At 61.3% G+C, this 26,169-nt stretch overlaps 2 protein-coding genes across 2 annotated transcripts in view; one reads left to right on the forward strand and one right to left on the reverse strand.

Moving 5' to 3' along the window:
• Positions 1-10,129, reverse strand: part of NBEAL2 (neurobeachin like 2) — a 30,402-nt gene extending 20,273 nt beyond the window's left edge. The window contains 10 exon segments of the mRNA XM_084901676.1: positions 695-775; positions 1,211-1,317; positions 1,426-1,699; positions 1,794-1,879; positions 3,408-3,490; positions 3,670-3,773; positions 3,849-3,930; positions 4,017-4,145; positions 4,226-4,314; positions 9,868-10,129. Coding sequence (XP_084757802.1) covers positions 695-775; positions 1,211-1,317; positions 1,426-1,699; positions 1,794-1,879; positions 3,408-3,490; positions 3,670-3,773; positions 3,849-3,930; positions 4,017-4,145; positions 4,226-4,314; positions 9,868-9,918 — 1,086 coding nt within the window. The 5' untranslated portion in view covers positions 9,919-10,129.
• An 831-nt stretch (positions 10,130-10,960) lies between these two features.
• The window catches only part of CCDC12 (coiled-coil domain containing 12), a 33,882-nt gene continuing 18,673 nt past the window's right edge, over positions 10,961-26,169 (forward strand). Inside the window, exons 1-3 of the mRNA XM_084901694.1 lie at positions 10,961-11,100; positions 11,747-12,106; positions 12,245-12,431. Of these exons, the coding sequence (XP_084757820.1) occupies positions 12,336-12,431 (96 nt within the window). The 5' untranslated portion in view covers positions 10,961-11,100; positions 11,747-12,106; positions 12,245-12,335. The remainder of the gene's footprint in view (positions 11,101-11,746; positions 12,107-12,244; positions 12,432-26,169) is intronic.

Below are 26,169 nucleotides of genomic sequence, written 5' to 3' on the forward strand. Positions count from 1 at the left end.
CGTGGTCAGCAGGTGCTGGGGTTTTGGCTCCATGGCCCTTGGGCCCAGCTCTGCCTGATCTTCCTGGGGATCCGGGCCACCCCTCGGACCCTCATCTATAACCGGGGGCCTCGCCGCCTCGCCGACGAGTGGACATGCTGGCTCTCAGGATGCAGCCAAGGGCCACAGACCTGGGGCTGCCTCTCGAGGGCCTGGAGGCTGGAGCCCAGGCCCTGAGCCACCAGAGAGAGGGTGCCTACGTGGAGCCCCGATCCCCTGAGCTTCCCGGCCCCCACAGGAGGGGGAGGGAGGAGGGGGACTCCCGGGGCCTTCCTAGAGCAGGTGCAAGGCTCCCCCATGCAGGGGACCCCTCATCCCAGGACCGACTGCAGCCCAATCCCTGCACCTCTAGCGGCTGTTTCCCTCCCGGGAAGTGGGTGCAGGTGGCTGAGTTTCGAAGGTTCCCTCCGGCTTGGCACAGCCAAACCCCAGCGCCCAAAAGCAAGACGAGGCAGGACACAGGTCACCCCTGCCCGGTCCCCTTAGGGACGTGGGAAGTAGGTGAGAAGGCCTGGGACACCCAACCCTGCTGCCAGGCCACGCCAGGCCTTCCCCCTGTCCGCTCACCCCCCTGCAGGGTGCAGGGAGGGCTCAAGGAGCCAGGGGTGGGTGCCCCGGGAGGCCTGCGCCTGAGCGGGTCAGCCCCGGGCGGTACCTTCTGGACATCGGGCTCAGTCAGTAACCGGGTAGCCAGGTCACTGTCCCCCTCAGGGGGCGCCCGGGCCTGCAGGTATAGCTGTGGGGGGGGGGGGGGGCACAGGGTGGAGGAGGCAGAGGAGAGAGAGGGGAGGTGAGGGAGGCGCAGGGTTAGAGCAGGGCTTGCCCAATGGGAAGGACGCGCCCTGAGCGCAGGCTGAGTGGCCCCCCAGGCCCTAGCGAAGGGGAGGGACGCGGAGCCCCAGGCCCTGCTCAGAGGGACCTGGCTGGGGTGCAGGTCGGGCGGCTAAATGGACAGGAGCAGGCACTGCATCCAAACCGCGGAGCCGTCCTGCCCCGCACCTGGGGCTGGGGAGAGGGAAAAGGGGGGCCAGGGCAGCACCCCCTCCTGTGGGGACGGAGCCATCCTTGGCCGCAGGCACCACACCAGCTGGTCCCCCCAGGTTTGCGGCCCAGTAGCCTCTGGACACCCACATGCGGCCCCCGGCCCCCCGGCCGCCCCCACCCGGCCCACCTTGCTGTTCTGGATGAGGCGGAGGAGGTGCTCGAAGCAGTTGTTGCTGAGGAAGGTGGCCTGCAGCACCGGCCGGTCCTCGCAGGCCAGCATCCGGGGGATGGTGTCTGCGGAGGGGCAGGGTCAGCCGCCCACCCCTCCCGGCAGCACCACGGCACCAGAGGCCGTCCTCCCGGTCCCGCCCAGGCCCCCGCCAGGCCCGGAACCAGGCCCACCCAGCATGGCGACGCGCAGGCTGACCAGGGCCTCCTCGGGGCCGGGGGCGGCCGGCCAGTCGGCGTTCAGGACGCGGAAGTAGCCCTCCAGCAGGGCGTGCAGCTCCGGGCCTCGGTGGGGCGTGCGGCTGGCGTGCAGGACGTGGACGGCGCCCACCAGCGCCTCCAGCGCCAGCGCCACCAGGCGGGGGTCCCGGGCCCCGCGGCCCCAGCCCTGCACCACGCCCAGCAGGCCCTGCACGGAGCCGGCGCTCAGGGCCAGCTGCCCGTTCTCCTGCAGGCAGGGACGGAGACGGGCAGTGGGCACGGGCTCCTCCAGGGCGACCTCCAGACAGCCACCCTCTGGCCACAGGGCGCGCCCGGCCTACCTTCCCTCCGGCCAGGACGGCCCCGAAGAGCTGGAGGAGCCGCAGCAGCAGCGTGGGGGGCAGGCGCTCTGCCTCCTGCAGGCTCTCTGGATGGGGGGGGGAGCAGGACAAGGTCACCGAGCTTGCAGGGCCGGGCACCTTCGGGGTCTACAAACAGGGGGAGCCGGGGGTGGGGGTGGGGGCGGGGGCGGGGGCTGAGGGTGGAGGCCTGGTTCTGAGCGGAGAGATCTTAAAAGCCGTGGTTCTCTTCTGGGGGGGGACACAGCCCTTATTGGGGAGCTCGAAGGACCCTGAGCGCCGAGCAGCCCCCTGGACTCTGAGCCCCTGTGTGGGCACCCTCCCGCCTCCCATGGAAACCAGCCTTAGTCCCTCAGATGCAAATCTCGGGTCCCTGCGCCCTGACGGTTGCTGGGTGCTTCCCCCAGTGACCCGCTGGGCGGGGGCTGCTGTGTCTGGTTGTGTAGAGGTCCTCACCGCCCCCACCGCCCAGCCCCGGCCTGTGGGGCTTCTAGGGGCTTTCACAGCGCGCCGGATGGCCAGGATGCCAGGCCACAGACCGAAACCCAGAGCGCAGCAAGGCCCAGCCTGGGCCCCGGGGGGCGGGGGGGGGTGGGGGTGGGAGCCAGAGCAGGCTGGTCGCCTCAGGGGGTGGGGTGGGAGGTGTAGTGGGGGCAGGGCCTCAGAGGCGAGGCTGGAGCGCAGGCGGGCTGGGCAGGGCCTGAGGTGGCTGCCTATAGCCCTGCCTTCTAGGAGCGAGGGCAGGGCCTGGCTGGGGCTGGGGCTGGGGAGGAAGGCCGTGGGGGGCGGGGCTTGGTCCTGGGGTGCCAGGCCTCGTGGGCAGGGACCTGTTCTGCTCTGAGGAGAGCACTCGGGCAGGGATGGAGGCAGGGAGCTCCCGGGGTGTCTTCCCTCCTGGAGCTGCGTCCCTGCTCCAGGCCCAGGCCAGCTCCAGGGACATCCAGAGACTTTTTTTTAATCCCCACCCGAGGACATTTCCCACGGGTTTTAGACAGTGGAAGAGAGGGAAAGACGGACAGAAACACCGACGAGAGAAACACACCGATGGGTTTCCTCCTGCACAAGCCCTGACCAGGGCCCACCTAAAGCACTGGCCAGTCTCCCTCTGATGACAGAAGAAGGGGTCCCCAGGGGGAGCAGTGGCCATTCGGGGGGTCAGGCCCTCCAGGAGGGAGGGAGGAGGACGAGGAAGTACAGCTAGTGAGCACATTGTCCTGAAGAGGGTGGCAACCAGGTGGGGCTACAGGGACAACGGGACTGGACCAGGGACGGTTTTGGGGTGTTCCAGGTCAGAGTGGGGTACAAGTGGTTGGGGGACCCAGGGGAATGGCAGGGGAGGGAGAAGGGAAATAAGCGCCCCAGCCTGATGCCAGGCCTTCTCTTCGGCCCAGAGATTACTCCCTTCGCCCAGGCCGCCCTCTCTCTCCTCCGGCCGAAGCCCTCAGATGGGCACCCCCCACCCCCACTGTCCGGTGTCCGGGGTGTGAGGGGTAGGAAACCGCGGAAGGCGGTCAGGCCTGGGGGCGGAGCCTAGCGGGGCGGGGCGGGCCAAGCGGGGCGGGGGCGGGGCCAAGCGAGGCGTGGGCGGGGCCTGACCTGCGAAGAAGGCCCCAAACTCCGCAGGCAGAGCCGCAGGAGGCAACTTGTGTTTGCCCTTCTCCTTGGCGCTGACGACTTCCCTGGGGAAAGGGGGTAACCGGGGGCAGGGGGCCGGGTGAGCTGGGCACTGGGTCCTCCTGGTCACCGCCCCCCGCCAGGACCAGCCCCCCCACCTGCACACGCGGCCACAGCGGCCAGGCCGCCCGCACCCCAGCCCTCCCACCCGCACCCCCACCCTCGGCCGGGGGCGGGCCCTCACCCGCGGGCCTGGCGGGGGTCGAAGAGGCGCTCACAGAGGAGCAGGGCGTGCAGGGCCGCCTCCTCCAGCGCGGGGCCCTCCGGCGGCGGGGGGCGCCCTCTCAGCTGCGGGGAGAGGGGAGGGTCGGCGGGGCGGTGGCTGTGCCCCTCCCCGTCCCCGCCCACAGGGAGGCCACTCACCTGGGCCACCAGCCGGGTCAGCAGCGCCAGGACGCGGGGCGCCAGCGCCTGCCCGCAGCCGGCCTCCAGGCTCTCCGGGTTCCTGGGGGACGATGGAGAGGCCGCAGGTGCAGGGGAGCCCGGGCCCCCATCCCGCTCCCCTCCGTCCCAGCAGGACCGCGCACCCACCTGCCCAGGATGGCGAAGAGCTTGAGCAGCAGCAGGCTTTGCTCCAGGTCCCCCTGGTCCAGCTGCTCGGCCAGCACACGCAGCGCATCCGGGGGCAGCGGCGGCGCCTCGGCTCCCGCCTCCTCGCGCCTGCGGGGAGGGGAGGGGGTCACTGGGGCTCCGAGGGGGCCCACCCTTCTCTCCCCCTCCCTCCCTGAGAGCCGCCTCACCTGCGTGGCTCCGGCGGGGATAGCGAGATGCTCTCCTCGAAGGCGCCCACGTAGGCCTTCAGCCACTGCTGCAGGGAGCCTGGGTCCTCCTGCAGGTTTGGGGGGGCGGGGACAGGCTGGGATTAGAAGGGGTGCAGTGGCCGTGGGGGGACCAAGGGATGGAGACATAGGGGAGCGTGCACGGAAGTGGGCAAGGGGCAGAGGGAGCAGAGAGCCGAGGGGGTGGAGAAGGGGAGGGACAGAGACAGGTGGGGGCGAGCGAGGCTGGAAGCCAGAAGGTTCGCATCAGAAGGTGGCTGGGCTGTGCCGACAGCCCTCCCAGGCCTCCCCTCTGCTCCCCAGCTCCCGTCCACATCTCCCCGGCCTCAGGGGAACCAGGCCGGCCTGGCAGAGGCAGGGGAGGGGCCCACGTGTGTGCATGCCTGGGGCACGGCCAGGGCCCACACCCACCAGCCAGCCCTGAGCCCTCGCCACCGTCTTCCAGCTCAGCAGCCACCACCTCCGGGAAGCCTGCCTTGACTGCAGGTGCACGTGCCCCCCAGCCAGGCGGGCCCGAGCTCACGCCTGTTCCGGGACGCCCTGCCTCGCCCTGGGAGCCTCCGCCCGCCCTGCTGGTTACCTGGACCCCAGGCCCCAGAGCCGGCTCCATGGGGAAAGGGGCAGCGGCCGAGCCCAGTCTGGGTGCCGCCAGGGAACCTTGGGTGTGAACGGGAAACTCGCCTCCCGCCCCAGCCCGGGGCAGGAAGCGCAGAGTCACGGTGGGGGGGAGGGCCGCTTCCTCCCGGCAGACCGCAGGGATGTGGGGTGGGGGCGGGGTGGGGGACGGGGCACCCAGGGCCCAGCACCAGCAGGTGGGGCCTGGCACACCAGGAGGCGGTGCGCACTCTGGGCCAGAGCCCGAGGAGCTGTGCCTGGGCCTGGGCATGCGGTGGGGGCTGGCCTATTGGGCCGGTGCTGACCCTACTGCTCCAGTGCCCTTCATCAGGCCCCCGAGCTCCCTGACCTGGTCCAGGGCCCCGGGGGCTGTGGAGGCCTTATCCGTCTGTTTCTCCGCACGGGCCCTGTGGTCTCTGCTGAGCTCTAAGCCAGCGGTCGCCAACCTTTGGGACCTAATGGACCGCCGCATGGGCGGCCGCTGCTGAGAACCGAGAGGGTCTTGGCCTGGACCCAATGGGGGTCCCGCCCTCATGCCGCCTTCTCTCCTCCGTGCTGCCCCCGCTCCCCGGAGCTCCATCCCAACCAGCTGAGCGCTGACAACTGTCTTTCCGGGGGCAGAGGGGATGGCCAGGTCTGCCTGGAGAAGGACGAAGGGCCAGGAACACATCGCAGGCCGCACCCAGCAGCCTCAGCTGCTCTCCGGGGCCCCAGACCTCAGCACAAGAACTGGAGCCTGCAACCAAGGTATATGCCCTTGACCGGAATCGAACCCAGGACCCATCAGTCCCTAGGGCTCAGCGCTACCCACTGAGCAAGACCAGCCAGGGCTCCCTGGATGCCCAGTCCAAGGACCTCACTGTCCCCTAGAGGCCCACATGTGCTTGGTTCTCCATGTTTCCTCTGCGCTCCCCGCTGGAGGCAGGACCCTTCCCAGACCCACCCCATGTGGTGCTGCAGAGGTTGGGGCTGCCACACTGAACCAGCCAAGGGCACTGGTTCTGAGTCCACACCTGGTTCTCCCACTTGGTAGCTTGTTACATAACATGCATTAGTCTCTTTGCACTTCAGCTGCCTCTTTAAAACCATCGCCTCGCTTCACTGGTCCAGGCTCTCCCCCTGCACCCAGCAGCACGTGGCCAGGCCAGTGGGGGCTCATCCCAATCCAGGACTGTGAGCGTTTTCATATAAATACTGACTTCAGAGAGGAGGGGACAGGGAGAGAGAGGAGCATCCTGATGAGAGAGAATCATGGATCGGTTGCTTCCTGCAAGGCACGCACTGAGGATCGAGCCCACAATGCAGGCATGTGCCCTGGCCGGGAATCGAACCGTGACCTCCTGGCTCATAGGAGATGATGCTCAACCACTGAGCCATGCCAGCCAGGCCAGGGGTGTGAGCTTTCTAGGGCAACACCTGTCTTCTCCCCACCCTCTTCCCTGAGTGACAGACGAGTGTCAGGCCTGGTCTCCGGGCAGGGGAGCCGGAGCACCTGGTGGGCCCAGGAGCGCTGGGCGCAGGGGAGGGGGAGAAGATTGAGCTCCACAGCGGGGACTCCCACCACAGCCGCTGCGTGGTATGAGCACCATCTCCTGGAGAGGCAGGCAGGTATGGGACAGGCCTGCTCCGGGGGACCTCTTATGGGACAGGGGCCTCCCCCTCAGCATCGGGAGGGGGATGGCAAGGCCAGGCTGGCAGGGGCCTGACCACACCAGGCCCGGAGGTCAGACTTGCAGGACCACGGAATGAAGCAGGAAGACAGGGCTTTGCCAGGGGCAGGGACCTGGAGCAGAGTGGACCCAGGGCCCCGGGGACAGCGCCAGGTTCCTCCTTTCCTTGGGGAGGGGATCTTGAAAGGGGTGAACCTGCTGGTCTCCATAACACCCCACCCGGGGCTTAATCTCACCCTTGTCCTGTCACCATGGAAACCAGGAATTTCCTTCCAGGGTCCCCAGAGTAACAGACCTGTTTCCATGGGGACCCCACAATTCCATATCAGCTCCCCAGTTGCCATAACAACCCCAGGGATTACCAGCCCCTGGGCTTTGCTACTCTCCCCAACACCTCAGCCCCGCCCCTTCGGTTGCCTTGGCAATGGAGGACGGTAAACTGAGGCACAGGAAAGCATAGGACCCAGCTAAGGTCCCAGAGGACCTCGCCAGGTTTCCATGAGGTCGCCAATCTGAGAGGGGTGGGCAGAGCAAGGTGCAGCCAACCTCTGACCTGACCTCCCTGGACCCCTGAGTCCTCAGAGGCAAAACTGGGGACTTCAACCTGGGCCCCCCACCTGTAATCTCAACGTATGTCCCATCCTGACCTCTGTGACCTTGAGTGCCCTCAGCTCAGGTGCCCCCACCCCCCACAGTGTTCCTTTTCCCTGGGGGCTTTGAGGGACAGTCCTGCTCCAGCAGAAAAGGGGCCGTTCATTTGCATGTTATTTTGCATAAACTTTCCATGCTGCCCTGCTGCTGGCCTGTTGGGTGCTGCCCCCTTCCCCTCGCCCTCCCCCGGGGAAGCCCTGGTGGGTGGGTTCCTCTGGATATGCCCCCACCTGCCCCCGGGCCCCCCTCACTCCACTGTCCCGTTCTTGCTCCTGCTGTTGCAGTCCTGAAGCCCTTCCGGCCCAAACTCAGCCTCCTCTGGCCCGGCTTCCCTGATTGGCCACCGCTGTGGCTCTCTCTGTCCAGCCACTGGCTGGACCAAGGAGCACCCACCCCATGTGAGGCGCTGCGGAGCCCGGAGTAGCAAGTACAATGAGGTGACCGTGGGGACCCTGGGCTGAGGCCCGGCTTGGTCTGGGACGGGAGGAAGAACACAGCCTGTGCAGCCCCCGCCCAGGGGACAGGTGGAAAGACACAGGCCGGAGGCCGGCCCGACCTCTGCCCCAAACTTATTTGCTGACCTTGGTGTGACCCTGCCTTGGTGTCTCCACTGAGGGACCTCAGACTGATGATGTGGCTCCTTCCTGCAGGAGCACCCACAGTCCCTTCCCCCCCCCCCCCACGAGTAGCCCCGTGCTGAGCGGGGTGGGGGCCATGGGTGGGTCTGGACCTGGGATCCGTGAGGGGAGAGGAAGGGCAGCAGGGGCTGCTCCCCAGGGCGGGCCAGGACCCACAACTGGGGAAACAGGTTTGCCAGCTGATGTCAGCTCTCCCTGCTGAAGGGAGGGGCGCAGGTGCTGGGAGCCTCTGGCTGGGTGGCCCGCCAGCTCCGGGGCCTATTCACACCCTCTATCAGTTCAACCCTTTACCTCACTTCCCCCTCCCCACCCCCAAGCACACCCGCTGGGCCCCTAGCCGGCTCAGGGCGGCACAGGCACAGCCGAGGGCCTCCCCGGCCCGCCCGCCCGGAGCAGGAGCAGCACCGAGTGGGCAGGAAGGCGGTACGGGCTTCCTCTCCGGCAGCCCGGCCCCGCCTGGCTCCCAGTCCACACTCACATCCTGGGTTTGTTTGCCAGGCCCCGGCTGCCCCTGGCTTGTCCAGGCTTCTAAGGCCGCAACCAGCCAGCTTGTGCCCCAGGCCTGCCCTGTGAGGTGAGGAGCTGGGGGTGGGGGGGCGGGGGGCACAGATACACCTCCTGAGGGAACAGGGGGCTGACCATTGCTGAGCTCATCTAGAGGGGGTGCCCGGCCTGGGGACCCTCCATGAGCATCCCTCAGTTTCATCACTGGTCCCAGGACACACCGAGGACCCAGGACCTGCCTGGCCCCGGGCAGGAGAGGCGTGAGGGCCAGGGCAGGTGTCCCTCTGATCCTCGATCCCTCACAGAGACCAGCCTGCGGAGATGGAGGCAGGCTGGGGGACCCCATGGGGCCAGGGACGCAGCAGCCTGCTCGGGCCCGGACCAGTCCTACTGGCCACCCCTCTGCAGGGTCCAGGCTGTGCACAGAGCTTGCCCTGGGCACATCAAAGAAGGACCAGCTTCCATCCATACACGACCTCCCGCCCTCTCGCCACCGGACTGGCCTCCAGAAGCTGTGGCCCTCGTGGCCTGGATTCCAGGTCCCTGGGGCCCCCACGCCGGCCTGTCCTCCAGCCTCGTCACGGAGGCCGGCTGATCTGAGCACGACTTCCCCAGTGACCAGATCAGGGGCACAATAGCCCATTGTGTCCGGGGCACACCTGAGCCAGGAGCGAGATGCCAGCAGGTGCAGGGGGGAGGCTGGTGCTGGGTGAGGGAGGGGGCAGTATCCGGGGAGCCCTCCTGCTGCGGGGCTGTGTGCACCGGACAGAGTGAGGAACCCCGGGTTCTCAGCTCTGCCGGGACCTCACCTTCCGAAGCCATTATTGGAGGCGGCCTCGGGGACAGGACACCAGACGGGAGCTCCGCGGGAAGGGGAGCTCCTCCATCTCTTTCAAACTTCCCTCCCAGCTTGGCCCCTGCCCCACGCTCTGCACCGTGTCTTCCGCCTGGACCGAGCCAGCCCCGCGTGGGCTGAAGGGGCGCTCGCCGCGGCCCCTCCCCCGGGCAAGGGCTGGCGTCCGAGGGCACCGCGGTGGGCACGCCCGGCTGCACCCCCTCCTACCCCCCCCCCCCCCAGCTCACTCAGACCCGAGGGCGCCGGGGCCACACCTGCGGGAGGGGCCGGGCCACATGCAGCCCCAGCCTCCCCGCCCTCTCCCTTTCCTTTCCCAGCCTCAGTTTCCCCGCTTGTAGATGTGGGGGCGCGGTCCCCCCCACAGGGTCTCCCGAGGGGCCCACCCCGAGGCGTTCTCCCAGGGGTAAGGCGCACGCGGTGCGCGGGGCCGGACTCCCCTGCGCGTGTCCCGGCGGCCCTGGCGGCTCCAGGCGCAGATGCAGCAGGTGCGGGCGCGGGGCTGGGAGCGGGTGGGCGCGGGGCTGGGAGCGGGTGGGCGCGGGGCTGGGAGCGGGTGGGCGCGGGGCTGCGACCCGGTGGGCGCGGGGCTGGGAGCGGGTGGGCGCGGGGCTGCGACCCGGTGGGCGCGGGGCTGGGACCCGGTGGGCGCGGGCGGGGCGGGCGGCTCACCTGCGTGCGGCGCCGCGGCCACAGCTCGCAGAGTCGCTCCGGGGCGGCCATGGCCCGGCCCGGCTCCGGCCCCGCTGCGCGCCACCTGCCGCCGCCGCCTCCTCCGCGCCGCCCGCCGGCTGCCCGCGGCCAGGCCCATGGGCGGCGGACGTCTGTCCGGACGGAGCGGCGGGGACTCCGGGGGAAGCCGTCCCGGCCCCGCGGAGCCTCAGATCTGCGCGCTCTCCTCGCGGCCGCCGCCCCGCTTCCTGCCCTCGGCGCCCCGCGCCCCGCCTCTCCGGGGACCGAACGCGGGGCGGGGAGCGCGGAGGAGGGGCCTGGGTCCGGGCGGCCGCGGGGTGCCGCAGCCCCGCCCCCAGGGCCGAGCCCCATGAATGTCGGGGTCAGGCGTTCCCCGTTTGTCCTGGGTCTGGACACCCCCGGACGCAGCCTGCCGGGCTGGCCTCGCCACCGTTTGTGCAAAGGAGAGGCTCGCGGGTGCGGGACGGCGCTGCGGCCGCGGGCAGTGCCCAGGGTCCTTCCACCAGCAAGTGTGACAGTTACTATGGCGACCACTTGTGGAGCTGACCGCGCGCAGGGGCTGCTTTCAGACCGAGGACTCTTAAAAAAATAAAAATCCACTTAAAAAAATTGACTTTAGAGAGGGAGGAGAGAGAAACTTCAATAATGAGAATCATTGATTGGCTGCCTCCTGCACAGGTCCCCTCCTGGGGATCGAGCCCACAACCCGGGCATGGGGACTGAAGGGGAGTTGAACCCAGGACCCTTCAGTTCGCAGGTTGAGCCTCCAGAAGCCAAGCCACTGAGCCAAGCCAGCTGGGGCCCAAGTGCCACTTCTCTGCATGGACTGTTGGTGGAGCAGAATGGGGGTCAGAGCAGCAGGACAGCCTGAAGGGACCCCCTGGGAGAGCAGTCCCCTCATCCCACGGGGGGGGGGGGGGGGGGCGCAGGTCCCTGGGAGAGTTAGCCAAGCTCTCCTGGGTGCGCCGGTGGAAGCACAGCCGCTCCAGGTTCAGCACTTACTTCACATATTTCGAATTCTTTAACCTTAAGAGGTTAGAGGCATGCCTCATGCCTTTGTTTTGCAGGAGAAATGGGAGCCCAGAGGGGCCAAGGTGGGACGACCTGGGCAGCCAGGGGCACATGAACAGGGACAAGAGGCCTGACTCACGCCTCGCTGGGCCACCATCATCCTGGGCTTCTGTCCACCAACCTTCCCGGCTGGTTTGGGAGGTGAGGGGCCCTCTGGTGTTGAGGAGGGGCCAGGCCCTTGGTCGGGGCTGGAGGGGGGGGGAGTTTGTGGGGCCCAGAGAGGGTGTAGGACTTGACCAGTCTGGAGCCCCTAGACCTTGGAAGACAGACTCTGTCCCCATTCCCATCCCCATCCTGTTCTGTCCTCTTGGCTTCTTGGGCAGCCCTCTACGCTGGCCTTTTCTCCTGCCCGGACCATCCTACTACTGAGCTGCCATTTCTTGAGTATCTGCCACCTGCACACCAGGCACCCCACCTGATGCAGGAGATAGGGAGACAAAAGGCCCAGGTCAGTGAGGTCAAGAAGGTCGTTTGGGAGAGCAGGGTGGGGGGGATCTGTGGCCAAGTGGCATTTGTTTTCCCAGGTGGGGGAAGATAGAGTTCTGGGGACCCCAACATGTCAGATCTTCACTTTAGCCAAAGGGGTCTCGGTTGTCAGGGCACGCTGATTAATGCAGGGAAGAGCCTACCAGGAGCAGGGCCCTGGTGGCCACCTAGTGCCGTCGAGGCCAAACCAACTCTCCCTTCAGTTCTCAGGGACTAAGCTCTAGGGGTTCCTTGGGGCCCAGGTTGGGGATTGCCCTTCTCCAGGCTGGGTAGTCTGACCCCAGGTACTTTTCCATTCCAGGGTGTTGGAGAGATGGGAGAGGACCATCCATGACCCCGCAGGGAAATTGCCATCCAGGCAAGGCCTGCATGGCACAGGCTTTGTCTGAGCTGAGAGTGGACATAGAAGGGCCTAAGGGCCCATGGACAACCCCAAGAGCCACTGATGGTGAACACAAAGGGAGAGGTAGACCTCTTGTTAGGCTGGGGTCGGAGTGGCGAGTCAGAGAAGGCTTCTTGAAGGCTTTGGAGCCTTGAAGAATCAGAACACGTGCACAAAGGTTTGGGTCAGCGCTCTCCAAGTGGCCGGCGTGGAGCGAGCTGTGGCTAGAGCTTTAAGCAAAACCTGAGCGATCGACGCGCTCTGTTCTCCTTCACTCAGGTCTGATTCCACTTGCTGCTTTCTCACTGATTGACGGTGAACGCCTCACGCTATGCCCGCCCCCTACCGGCTGGGCGAGTCGTAGGGGAGGGAGGGGGCGGGCCCTTCTATAGCAACTCAACGTAGATTGGCTTTCAGGACTTCCTGCTCTCTCAGATTCGTCCTCGGATTGGCTGTGAACGCCATCTACTCATTGGGCCTGCGCAGTGTGAGACTGACGGCGGGCAAGATGGCTGCTCCTGCCGCCGGTGTGGGCCGGCTAGAGGAAGAAGCGCTGCGGCGGAAGGAACGGCTGAAGGCCCTACGGGAGAAGACCGGGCGCAAGGTGAGGAGTGCGGCGGGGGATGGAGGGGGCGCGAGGGGCGTGGCTGCGGGAGCCAGCGTTCGGAACCGGGACGAGGGGGCTGGGAACTCCTAGGGGAAGGCCGCTGCCGGGGGCGCGCACGCGCACGGGGCGGAGCATGCGCAGGTTGGGCGGCCGGGCCGCGGTCCGGGCGCCGCGGACCCTTTTGCTGGCTGTTCCCCGCGTGGGTCTCCGGAGCCAGCGGCCGTCTGAGTCTGGCTGGTGTAGGCGTGATGGGCTCGCGACGGGACGCGCAGAAACTCCCGTTGCCCCGGCCCCCAGCCGGCCATCCACTCGGAACCAGGTGCATCCCATGAGTAGCGGCCCCGCCTCCGGACGCCCCGCGGGGACCGTGGGTGACGAGACCCCGGAGGGAGAGGCCCATGTCTAGGTCAGGGTGGGCCTGAGGACGAGAGGACGGCGCTCGGTTCTTTCCCAGCCGACTTCTCGGGGATGGACTTCCTAAGCCGGCTAGTCGCCATACGAGCAAGCTTTCCCCCTTGCTGCTGCTTTGACACCAGAATGGTCTGATTCCCTCTCTGCTTTCTCTTTCCGAAGTAACGGAGTCAAAGAAGGAGGAGAGCCTGAAGTACACTGTCCGTGTGCAAGCCCTGGCCCTTTCGCTGGGGGCCGTGGGCGTGGGGACACTGCTTCCTCTGTGAGCCCCGGTTTTCCTCCTAACAACCCCCGCACACTCATTCATCCCCCCGGATGACTTTGAGATCTAACAGGATCACCTGTAGGAAAAGGCCCTAAAGACAACGGAGGGATGGAGGTTGTTGGTTCTGCTCTGGTTGGATGGATGAAAACCCTGTCCTGAACGCAACAAAATACAACACATAAACTATCTAGATGGGTGAGGGGTGGGGTGGGGGGGGAAACAGGGACTCCACTTTGCAACTTAAAACTGAAAAGAAAAAAAAAATCAGCTGGTCAGCCTGGCCTCTGTACTTTCTGCGTGGTGCGCGGGGAAAGGGGGCAGTAAGAGGGAAGCTTGCCAGATTGACGGCTGCTTTTGTGGGCAGCTTGTCAGCACCGCCGGACAGTTATCCCCAGAAACCGCCTGGCCGAGGGAGTCTCAGGCTTCTCTCAGCCCTTCAGCAGCAGCGAGTGAACGTGTGTTACTGACTCGGGTCTAGGGCCCAGGTTATTGGGACGGGGTTTGAGGTCAGCACAAAGGACAAGAGGGCACCCACATCGTTAGGGCCGGTGGCCGTGGGAGGGAGCCCAGGCCATCGGGAGATCTGGCTTCACGAGGAATTCTCTCAGTGGGCCGACAGGATAGCCTGTCTTTTTTAATTTTTATTTTTTTAAATTTACATTTGCTTTTTATTTTTTATCTTTTAATATTTTTTATTGATTTTTTACAGAGAGGAAGGGAGAGGGATAGAGAGTTAGAAACATCGATGAGAGAGAATCATCGACCAGCTGCCTCCTGCACACTCCCCACTGGGGATGTGCCCGAAACCAATGTATAATACATGCCCTTGACCGGAATTGAACCTGGGACCTTTCAGTCTGCAGACCAATGCTCTACCACTGAGCCAAACTGGTTTCGGCAGCCTGTCTTTTTTTTTTTTTTTTTTTTTTTTATTGTAAGAATAAACACAATAAAATTTACTACTTAGAATGTACAATTCAAACTGTAAGGCTTTCCAAAGCTGCTCAATTTGCTTATTTCTCTTATCAAGCCTTGTGTGACATACATGCAAAGTTTTAGGCTACTTTAAGTAAATAAAAGAGGTTTCATACACTGTTAAAAAAAAAAAAGTATGTACAATTCAGTGGTGTTAAGTACATTCACAGTGGTAGGTAACTGTACCACTGTGTTCAGAAAATTTTTATCATCCAAATGGAAACTGTACCTTTTAAATATCAGTATCAAACCCCATCCCCCTCCTATCCCAGCCCCTGGCAACCAGCCTTCTGCTTTCTGTGATTGAATTGACTCCTTTAGATCTCTCAGATAAATAGAACTAGGGGCCCACGAATTCGTGCACCTTGGAGGGAACACGAGGCTGCAGTGGGCACAGGAGCGGGTCTTGTCCCCTCCTGCCCAGACCCCAGGCCCCTGTCTGAGGGCAGCCTGCTCCGCTGCCGATGCAGTGCTGACGGCGCAAATCGATTGGGGATCCATTGGGGCCGTCAGCCGTCAGCCGTTCCGGTGGCAACTGCTGCCTGGATCGTCCCTCGGGAGCAGGGGGAGGTGGAGCAGCCCTGAGGAGCGATCGGGCCGACAGCTGCCTCTCGCACCCACTGATGGCACCCAGCGATCGGGACTGTGCTGGTGCCTGCAGTGGGTGCGAGCGGGGCTGCCAGCCCCGATGGCCCATCAGGAGCAGGGCGAGGTGAGCAGCCCTGAGGGGCAATCTGGCATCTGCCTCTGGCACCCACTGATGGCACTGCTGGGTGCCAGCAGCGGGTGTGAGCACCGTAGGACTATGGTTCAGGGAGCAAAGAATTTTCAGTAACCACCAGAGACTTGCCTGGATCACAGCAACCAGCGCCACGCCTTGGTCTGGTGCCCCCTGCTCACCTGCTTTACCATCCTGACACGTCCAATGCCCGCCATGTTCCGCACGTGCCCCTTGGGGTCAGTGCACATCATAGCGACCCGATGGGTGGTTCCGGTTTATTTGCATGTTAGCCTTTGTATAGCATTTGTCCTTCTCTAACTGGCTTATTTCACTCAGCATAACATCTTCATGGTTCTTGTCTTGTGCCATGTGTCAGAATTTCATTCCTTTTTCAGGCTAAACAGTATTCTGTTGTATGTACAGTTGACCCTTGAACGATGATTGGGGTGCCCAACTCCTCCCCGCCCCCTGTCACAAATCTGTGTGGATCTTAAGCCAGCCCTCTGCATACCTGGCTTCTCAACTTTGGGTCAGAATACTGTTTTCAATCCAGGGTTTGAATTGAGGTGGGAAACCTGGGGTGCCGGGAGCTGCCTGTGTATTTATTGAAAGAAGTCTGAGTGTAAGTGACCATGCGGTTCGAGCCTGTGTTCTTCAAGGTCTGTTAGCATTTTTATTTCTTTATGAGTCAGTTTCAATACATTGTTTCTAGGAATTTTTTCCATTTCTCCTGTGTTTTCATGATTGGCATACTAATGGCTGCTTTAATTGGGTTTACTCTCCACAGTTCTGGCTTCAGAAAGCTCTTGGCTGCAAGCTCATTTCTGAAAAAGTTGCATTCGGAAATCACATGGCTCTCTCTTGGAATTGAGAGGTCATTGCCTTTGTAGTTTCCTTGCATTATTTTCAAGCAACAAGAGTTATGTGCAATGGGATATGTACACATATAATATCTTAATAAAAAAAAAGAGTTATGTGCAATGGACACAGACACTGGGGCGGTGGGGGCTTGCCCACGGGGGTGGGAGTGGTGGGGGTCAATCGCGAAAAAGGAGACATGCAATACTTTAAACAACAACAACAAAGTTATTGCAAAGTCACTTGCTTGGCACCACTGGAAGCTTTTCCTTTCCCGGTGTGCCTTTTCTCTCCGGAAGCTCTTAATTCCTTCCCACCACCCACTCCCATATCTAGTCCTTTTCCTGCATGGAAGGGGACATTGGAACATATTGTTGGCTTTTCAGTCACCAGGCTGTGGTATCAGTGGTAGATCAGTAGCAGGTGGTAAAGTGTTTGATTTGGTTCGAAATGGATTATAGGAGCTGGTAACTCATTTCTTCCACAGATGTATACTGAACACCTACTGTGCGCCAGTCATTCCGGCACTGGGGGTCTGGCAGTGAATGAACAAAGCAGTCAGAAGTCGCTGCCCCAGCAAGCCTCTATGCAGCTGACGAGAGGGCAGTCAGGCAGACGTGTCGTGTAGATGGAGGTGGTGCTGTGCAGAAAGGAAAGGGATGGGCGTGCAGAGCTCACCTGTTTCCCGGGAGCTCTAACCGGTTAAGCTTGTTCAGGTTAACCTGGTTCACGATACCAGCTGCCTGGCTTATCTTATCTGGTCTTCTGACAACCCTGGGAAGAAGGAGGAAGGGTGAGTTTATAATTGAAAACACACTGAGACCGATAAAAGTGAAGTGTTTTCCTCGAGGTCACGTAACTAATGTATCCCAGGTGAGTGCTAGCGTTAGAAGGGACCATGAGAACAGGTGGTGGTTCTTGTTTTTATTTTATTGATTTTAGAGGGAGAGAGACAGAGAGGCATCAGTTTGTTGTTCCTCTTATTTGTGCATCATTGGTTAATCCTTGCCTGCACCCTGACCGAGGATCAAACCCGCAGCCAGGACGACGCTCTAACCAGCTGAGCTCCCTGGCCACGCCTCACTCTGTGCTTTCTGCTACCCTTTAGGTTTTGTAAATTTCCTGCTCAAAAACAGTAGTAGTAAGAGTATAGGCCCAGAATGCCTTACTCCCCTCTGGATTCAGATTCTGGCCCTCTACCCTCCTGGCGAGGACAGGTGTATTCTGTGCCACAAATCCTTTTTGTATTTGTCCCTATTGTGGCAAAAGAGATGAACGTAAAACTTGCCGTTAACCATTTCTCAGGGGCATTAAGTATATTACACAATCATCACCACTATTTCTAAACCTTTTCATCACCTCAAACAGAAACTCTGTACCCCTTAAGCAATAACTCCCCATTCTTTTCTTACCCCAGCCTCGTGAAACCTCTAATCTACTTTCTGTCTCTGACTCAGCTATTCTATACCTCATGTAGGTGGAATCGTACAATATGTGTCCTTTTGTGACTGGCTTATTTCACTTACCATGAGTTTTCAAGGTTCATCCATATTCTAGCATCTATATGTATAAAAGCCAAGCGACTGGAATGCCAGAATGACTGGAATGACTGCTTGCTTTGACATGCATTGAGGCCCCCAATCAGCCAACTTGTACCCCGATCAGGGGCGGAGCCACTCAGCCGACCACCCCCAGCCCCTCCCCCAGCTGGCCCAGCTCCAATAGACCCCAATTGGGGCAGGCCAGCCGGGCCCCACCCGTGCATGGATTCCTCCACCGGGCCTCTAATGTTACAGAACTTATTTATTTATTTATTTCCCCCCTGTATTTTTAGCAAGCATTTATTTATTTTTATTAAGGTATTATATGTGTACATATCTTACCATTGCCCCCCCAGAATTTAAAAAAATATATATTTTTATTGATTTCAGAGAGGAAGGGAGAGATAGAGAGAGAAAGAAAAAAACATCAATGATGGAAGAGAATAATTGATTGCTGTCTCCTGCATGCCCCCTACTGGGGATTGAACCAACAACCCAGGCATGTGTCCTTGACCAGAATCGAACCTGGGACCTTTCAGTCCACAGACCAAGACTCTTATCCACTGAGCCAAACTGGCTAGGGCCAGAATTTCATTCCTTTTTAAGGCTAAATAATATTACATTATATGCATACTAGAGGTCCGGTACACGAAATTTGTGCACAGGTAGGGTCCCTAGGCCTGGCTGGCTATCAGGGTCAATCTGTGGGGCGACCAGTGGGGCAATCGGCCTGGTGCCACCTGCTCACCTGCTTCATCATCCTGCTACAGTCCCGCTCTTGTTGGGGCCCATTGGGGCCAGCAGCGCTGCCGCTGCCAGCACCGAGTCATCAGCGGCCGCCATGTTCTCTGCCGCCACCTGGGTGTCAATGCATGTCTAACTCCCGGTCGGTTGAACTCCCACCTGTGGGGACAATTTGCATGTTAGCCTTTTCTCATATAGGAGGATACCACATTTTGTTTATCCATTCATCTGTTGATGGATACCTTCATTGTGACTAACGCTGCCCTGGTGTGGTGGTGTGCTTACTGTTGTATAAATATCTGTTTGAGCCCCTGTTTTCAGTTCTTTTGGGCACATAGCTAAGGGATGGCTTATCTGGGTCATTTTCTATGTTTAACTTTTAAAATATATTTGTAGTGATTTCAGAGAAGAAGGGAGAGAGAGAAACATCAGTGATGAGAATTGAAGTCTCGTGCACACCTCACACTGGGCACCCACCCTGCAACCCTGGCATGTGTCCTAACTGGGAATCGAATCAGTGACCCGTTGGTGCATGGGTCAACGCTCAACCACTGAGCCACACCGGTTTCGGCCTGTGAGTTGTTCTTCACTCTCGGTAGTGTCCTTTGATGCAGAAAAGTTTTTAAATTTTGATGAAAATCAAGTTATCTATTTTTTCTTTTGTTACATGTGCTTTTAGTGTCATTTAATCTCCATAGCTCTTGAGTGATATTTCTATTAGGATAAATGCCTGGAAGAAAGACAATTAAGGGTCTAAAGTTTGAGTTAATTTTCTAGCTCATCGTCATTTTTGTGGGACCTGTGCACGGTGAGTCTGGGACAAAGTATGGCCTGCCTGCTGGACAGACGCCAGCGTCACACTCACTCAGCTTGCTCGTCCGCTGGCACTCAGTGCAGGCCTGTCACCGATGCCTACTGTATGCATGGCTGTGCTCAAGGTGAATTTGGTCATGGGCTGATTTCCCTTGTGGTGGTCTCTCCTCTTCCTACTGCCAGAATATAGACTCATGAGGTCACAGTGATAGTGTGGAGGGACCAGTCCTGAGATTGTGACAGATGGAGATGAGATTAGGGCCATAAACTTCCCATATATTCAGTAGAGAAAACGGGTGTAAGCCATGTGGCTTGGCAGTTTTACAAAGGGCTTCCTGATGGGATGGATTTATGAGGTTAAAAGAGGGTCAGAGGTCATGGAGCATAAGTTACTCTCCTGGTTTCTAGTGCATCCAAGACTCCCTGAGGGCAGGGGACTGCACTGCTGTGGCACTGCCTGAAGCAGGGCCTGCAGGCCGGCCAGCTAGGTTGACAGGTGAGCGGACGACAGACAAGACTAGACTGTGCTGCTGGGGTTCCTTCCTGGGAAAGCCAGGCGGAGTCCGTGGAACTTGAGCCGGGCCGTGGCGGGGGCCGGGAAGGGAGGATTGAGGGAGCCGGAAAGGAGTGTCCCAGGGGAGCAGGTCAGAGGTGGGAGCATCCATGGGCACGGGGGCAGTGGGGTGCTCCAGAGGGTCTGACAGCCAGCAGTTGGCAGTGATGGGGTGAGGCCTGAACGTGCCCCGGTGCATTGGGCGGGCAGCCGGCCCAGGCACTCGTTTCTCGTTTTTGGAGCTCGCCCAGAAGTCCCAGGCTGGGTGAGGAGGTGAACAGTTGGAGGCTGTGCAGATGAAGCTCTGTGGCACGTCTGTGGTGCTGACCACTGGGGTGGTGTGAGGCCACACCGCCCTCCTACGGCCTCTTCCTCAGCGGCCCAGTGGCAATGATCTTGGCACAAAAGATAATGATCCAAAAGGTAATGATCTTGGCACAAACACTTGCCCTTGGCTGCTGGGTTTCCTGAGCATTTGGCCTGGATCGTGCTGTCTCTTTCTGCCCTGAGACAGGCAGACTGGTTGGGCAGCAGGCCAGGCTCTCGGGTTGGACGTGACCTCAGGGCCAAGGTCTGGTTCAGCAGCAATTCCTGTCTTTCACGGGGCTCTGGAGAGCAGCCCTGGAGAGCAGCTCTGCTCAGAGGAACCGGATGCGATGCCGGTGGTGGCGGTGTGTAACCCCCGCTGCCCAGCACCATGGCCGCAAGCCACATCGCTCTTCAGCCTGAAGATGTGGCTAATGTGCCCTGACTGGTCCAGCTCAGTGGATAGATCATCAGCCAGCGGACTGAAAGGTCCCAGGTTCAATTCCAGTCAAGGGCACATGCCCAGGTTGTGGGCTTGATCCCCAGCAGGAGGCAGCCTATCAATGATTCTCTCTCATCACTGATGTTTCTCTCTCTCTCCCTTCCTCTCTGAAATCAATAAAAATATTTTTTAAAATGTGGCTAATGTGACATTTTTTAAATTTTAATTTTATTCCATTTTAGTTACTTTACATTTAAACAGACACCCTTGACTTATGGCTGCTTATTGGACAGCATCTCTGAGGACTTGCTCCATCTAGCCTCACTTATGAGGACCGTGTGTCTACCTAAACTACCGCTTATTGAAAGCTGAGGTTCGTGGAGACTCAGATGACCCTCAGATCAGCCTTGGAGCCTGGAACTGGGACAGGATTTGGAGAGGTCAGTCCTACTGGCCAGTGTCTCCAGCAGATGCTCCCTCCTGGCATCTCTGTGGAGGGGCAGGCTGCGTGCAGAGCAGTGTGGTGTGACCCGCACACTCCAGCATCCGAGCACGGGCGTGTGGGAGGGAGCAGTGCGAGGCGGAAGAGGGGAGCACGCTGACACTTGCTGATGTGGGTGCATGGGGAGGGGTCCCTGACCAGTGTGGGTGAGGGCAGAAGAGGAGCTGGAGGGGGGCTAGTGCTGGGCAGAGTCCGACTTGTCTGTGTTCCTGCTCACCCCTCAGGAAGCTGCCTTCGTCTCTGATCCCATTGGCACCTCCGCAGGCTCTACAGCCTGGCTGCACAGTCAGCTGAGGAGGCGGGGGGGGGGGGGGGGGGGGGCCTTTGTGGGCGGGCTGTCATAGCATTCGCCCGCAGGGTGTGACGGGATCTCACCTTGGAGGTAGCTGTTGGCTTATCCCTGTTTAATCGACAGGAAACCTGGGGCTGGAGGGATGTCATGGCGGCAGAACTCTGTCCCGTGTCCTCTGGTGCTCGCCCCGGTGCCTGAGAACAAGCAGGTCTCCATCAAGACGGAGACTGCATCCGGTTTCCTGGTGGGGGCCGGGCGCAGTGGAGAGAGTGGGCTTTGGAGCCAGGCAGATGTGGTCTAAATCTCAGCTCTGTTCGTCACATCTGCCGACTTGGGACAGATGTGTAACCTCTGAGCCTTCCTCTCCTTGTCTGAAAGGTCGTGACGGCCCCTGACCTCCCCACCGGCTGGGCGTGCGGGGGTCGTGCGGGGGGGGGGGGGCTGCGGGGGGGCGTGCTGGGGGGAGAGCGAGCGCAGTGAAGGCCTGCGGGGGGGGGGGGGCGCGCGGGGAGGCTGTGGAGTGTCTGAAGGGTCCAGCTCGGGGCCTTGCGCACCGGCCCTGGAAGGGGAGGTGGGTGGCCCTCCAGGCCTCTGCTGAGTGGCAGTGGGTGCACCACCCTGTTTCCATTGGAAGCAAGGAGGACGGCCTCCTGTCCGGCTTTTTTCCGCAGAGCCTGGTTCTCTGAAGGCGAATCTTCCCTTTCGTGTGAGGTTAGCTGACCCAGGAAGTGGATTTGCAGAGTGCAGCCAAGATGGGGTGTGTAGTCAGTCCCTGCTCTTTCCCAGGACCCACTTTCTGGCCGGTGAGAGGGAGAGCCTGGTGGGCAGGCCTGGGCTCCCGCACAGACTCCTGTTGGTGAGCCAGGATGGGGGCTTTGCATTGACTCTGAAATGAAGCTGTTTGCTCGGTCAGATTCTCAGCCCTCCTGTGCCTCTGGGTCTCCTGGGGAAACAGCTGGCAATCTCTCCTCTGGCCCCACCCTAGACCTTCTATCTCGGGTGTAGATCTTGGTGCAGAGCCTAGAAGTCCATGCATTCTTTACGTTCCTCAGATGGTCCTTTTTCTGGACGCTCTCATCGCTTGGCTTTCTGTCGCTGGAAGCCGAGCCCCTCCTCCCCTGGAGCGACAGGGAGCGCTGCGGCCGCCCCCAGCACACCCCCAAGCCACGTTTGCTGAGCGCCCGCCGGTGCCAGGGCCCGGTGGTCACGACTGCTTCCCTGCCTCCCGAGGCGCCCACGGGGGGCGTGGCTGACAGTGCGTGTAAACGGGTGAAACCAGGAGCTGTGAGGGCGCTGGTGGGAGTGTGGGGAGGGCAGGGCAGCTGTGGGAGCATGCAGGATGTCGGCGGAAGATGGGGTTGGGCCGGGGAGGAGGCACGTGGCAGAGGGGGTGCCAAGGTCTAGGGAAGGGCATTTCTGGCAGAGCAGGGAACTAGCTTGGCTCTTTGAGGGCCAGGAGGATTCTGGGTGGCAGGATTAGGTGGAGGGTTGGGGGGCAGGTGGGGTTGAGAATGGAGAGTGTCTGGAAGGCGGGGCCGCTCCATAATGGGGGTGGGGAGGCCTGACCCTGTGAGCAGTGGGGGTGGCTGCCTCTGAGAGGAGCCATGCAGGGCGTAGTGGTTTTGAAGGGGAAGTCCGGGCCTGGTTTTGGCTGTGTACGCCCAGGGTGACTGTTCGAGCTCTCCGCGCAGCCTGGCAGCTGGGCAGGCGGCACCTGGGCTCGGAGGGATGGGTGCTGGTGTGGGAGGGAGATGAAGCCCAGGGTTTAGACAGCAAAGGTGAGGACAGGCAATGGAGGAGTCGCTGGAAGTTGTAGGGGTGGGGCCAGAGGTGCTGAAAGAGCCAGGTGAGGCCAGGGGGTCTGGGCAATGAGAGCAGTCTTACAGAAAGCCATCTCCCGGTGATCTGATTGCAACGTCCTAGCTGGGCAGGTCGCGGTGGGCAGTCGCAGCCCTGGCACATAAGCTTTTAGGGAGAGGTTTGTCTTCACCTTAAGCAGGCCCTGCCCTGTCTCTGTGCTTCTGGGCTAACACACCTGCCACCAGACATTTGCCTGCAGCCCTGTCTGTGCTGGGCCTGGGCCGAGCCTCCCGTGTAGCCCCTTTCCTCAGGGCCTTCCCTAATCCAGCTCCCAGCTCCCTGGTTTCTCTCCAGTTTTGTTTTGGAGGGAATCTACAGCTTGAACTTTTGAAAGAACTCCAAGAGGAAGTAGAGTTGCCACAGTAACGACGCCCTGTGGGAGTAAAGCCACACTCCAGGCTGTTCTGGCTCAGGGCCGGAAAGAGCTGTTCTGTCTAGAGAAAGCCTGTGGCCGGAGCAGAAACATTTGTCCCTGCAAGGACAGCGCCTCCCCCTGGACACTGAACTCACACCGGCCTGGTGCGGGGCTCTGAGGGAGTGGGGTGCGCGTGGGGCCCTGCGGGTGAGGGGTAAGTCACCTGGCTCTTCTGCACCCCTGGTGTTACTCTTATTCTCTTTTAAACATGTTTTTATTGATTTCAGAGAGGAAGGGAGAGAGAGAGAAACATCAGTGATGAGAGGGAATCATTGATTGGCTGCCTTCTGCACACCCCTAATCCTGAGCATGTGCCCTGACCAGGAATTGAACTGTGACCTCCTGGTTCATAGGTCGATGCTCAACCACCTAGCTACACTGGCCTTACTCTTACTGCGGAGTACCTGCTGAGTGAGGGCAGACTGGATCGGCAGGGAGACCGAGCGGTGCCGTCAGCTGTAATACAGTGTGCTCCTCGTATGCGCCATGGAGGGGAGGGAGGGCTGGCCGCAGGGACGGGTGGGGTGGCATTGCCCACAGAAGGCTACATGGACGGGGGGGCTCCTGAGACCCTGAATGCACGGTGTCTGCTTTGTCTCTGGTTGGCGTCAGGGTCCTGTCCCCACGTGGGCTCTGTGAACTGGCAGAGGGGCTGGGAAAATACTTGTCGAGGGATGGAGTGGAGGGCTGGTAGGGCAGTAGCTGTTCGGAGGCGTGGAACTGGGGGAGGGGCAGGGGCAGGAGCAGGGCAGGCCAGAGTGGAGGTGGTCTGAACTTGGGGAGATCATCTGTGCAAGCCCCCCTCCCCCCGACCCCAAGGACCTCCCCCCACACTGCAGCTGGCCTTTTCTGACTTGGACTCTTGTTCTCTGCACTCGTGTAGGGTGCGCCCTTCTGATCTGGGCCTCCAGGGAAGGGCCGGGTCTCCTCTGTGACACCGGTGGCAGCGGGGGCACAGACGGAAGAGAAGGGCCCTCTTCGGCAGGGCTGGGGCAGCGGGCATCACCTGAGCAGTGGGTTCCACCGCCGCAGGCCGCGCCACGGGAGCGTCAGGCTCCGCTGTCCTGGTCACGCCGCGGCGGTTGCCCCCGAGGAGGACTCGCCCGGCCCCCGGGCTCCCTCCTGTGACGCCCCGCAGCCTAGGAGCCTGCCTTCTCCGCCTCTCAGCGCAGCACATGGTTAAAAACACCCGGGCTTCCGCAGGAAGCAGATATGCGTAGGTGAAGGTTAAAAGAGCTTGTTTAAGCAGTATTTCTCCCACAAATGTGCCGGTTCTGACTCGCAGTTTAAATTTGGCTTTAATTTGGATTTTATCACTTGTAGATCATACCAGGGAGGAGACAGTAGCTGTCTTACCTTGACTTCTTAGACTGTGACACTCCGAGAAGCAGCTGATCCGAGGTTAAAAGAGGTTAAAATAGCTCCGAGGAGCAGCGCACTTTGTTGCTCTGACACCCCTGGCTTGTCTGGGAATAGACTTGTAAATGCTTTGCTTTTCTAGCTCGGGTCCCATGTTGGGGCCTGTGTTGGGTTGGAAGCGGGGAGGCTGGACCCCAGCCTGGTCCGCACCCACGCCGAGCGGCTGTAGTGATGGACTTGGGCTGGCGGGGTGCTGGGCCCCAGTCCACAGATCACTTGTCCTACGCCCAGCTTCTCCATGGCAAAGTGGTTGCCTGCTGGCCTCCCAGGGACTCCCTGTGGGTTGGGTGAGCTCTTTCTGCTCCCAAGAACCAGCGTGAACGTGGCGCAGGCCCTGGGCGGCTCAGAGTGACCTGGGCTCTCCAGTTGCAGTCGCCTTCCAGCGGCGTCAGCGCCAGGTAAAGTGGGCAGACCAGCCAGCGTGAGTCCGGAGGCCTGCGGCTTTGTATGGCTTCTGCCCCACCCCGCCCGGACTCCCATGTTCTTCACGATGCTTACGATGCCTGAGAGATGGCCGTCTCCTCATCAGGCCTGCTCTGTCCAGAGCTCCCTGGTGACCACAGCAGGTCCGCAGGCAGCTCGGTGTGGCCTCATACCTCGGAGGTCACTTCCTGCACTGGGTCAGCTCTGGAGGGATGTGGTCTGGCCCAGGGCGCCTCATGGCCGCGGGGTGGAAGCATGGCTGGGAGAGGGCAGGCTCCCGGGAGGTTCGGATGTGGTGGGTCTGTCTATAACTGGGTCCTCCTGTGTGGGTGATATTCGAGGCCGTTGTAGCCCCAACATTAGTGGTTTTCTTACTTTTCTCACCTGGTAAGGAAGGCCCTGGTCACACTTCTCTGGCTGCTGTGCGAGGAAAGCACACCCAAGCCCGGGGCCGCGGAGAGTTCTGGAAGCGTGATGCCATCGGAAGACCCCAGTGAAATGCTAGCCGTCGTTAGGAGCTGTGAGCCATTGGGTAGAGCCGGTAGTTCTGACCTTGTGCTTGGAGGGGCTGGTAATACTGATCCAGGGCGTGTGCACTCGAGGGAGGGGGGCAGCGTTGGGAGCGCTGTGTGGCATGGGGAGGCGCGCACAGGCGCTGCTGCTGCTGCCGGCCGGCTCTCCATCATTTCCACCGGTGACCTTTGCCCTTTCCTTTCCGGTGCTTTCTGAATGTCCTTTACAATAACCCGCGAGTCCCATTGTTGCCGCTCCCGCCTGTCCCTGACTCACCCTGGTTCTCAGTGCTCGTGGGCTCTGTCTGGAGCCGGGCGGCCTTCCCACCTTCCTGCTGCACCAGCTCCCCGGCTGGCCCGGCTCAGGCCTCCCACTCCCCCAGTCACTCCGCACTCCCTGCCCTGCCCGCTCCCTCTTCCCAGCAGGGACGGCCCTCGCACCCGCCCGCAGGTGAGCTGGGCTCAGGTGTCCTCCGTCAGCTGTTAGTCACCGGCACTCCCAGGGCACCAGGAAGCCAGGCACGCCCTGGCAGCCGCAGGGAGCCCGTGCCCCCCTGTCTGCTTCCGCTCCCTGGCCCTGGGCTCCGAGGAGCAGCCTGTCTCGTCGCCTTTCTGTCTGCGGACGCTTGAGGGGAGAAAGGAAGGGGCTGGGCCGAGTGGGCCCGGCTGGGCGAGGGTCTTCG

This window comes from Pipistrellus hanaki (genome assembly GCF_964339955.1).
Source record: "Pipistrellus hanaki genome assembly, chromosome: 13".
NCBI classification, from domain to species: domain Eukaryota; kingdom Metazoa; phylum Chordata; class Mammalia; order Chiroptera; family Vespertilionidae; genus Pipistrellus; species Pipistrellus hanaki.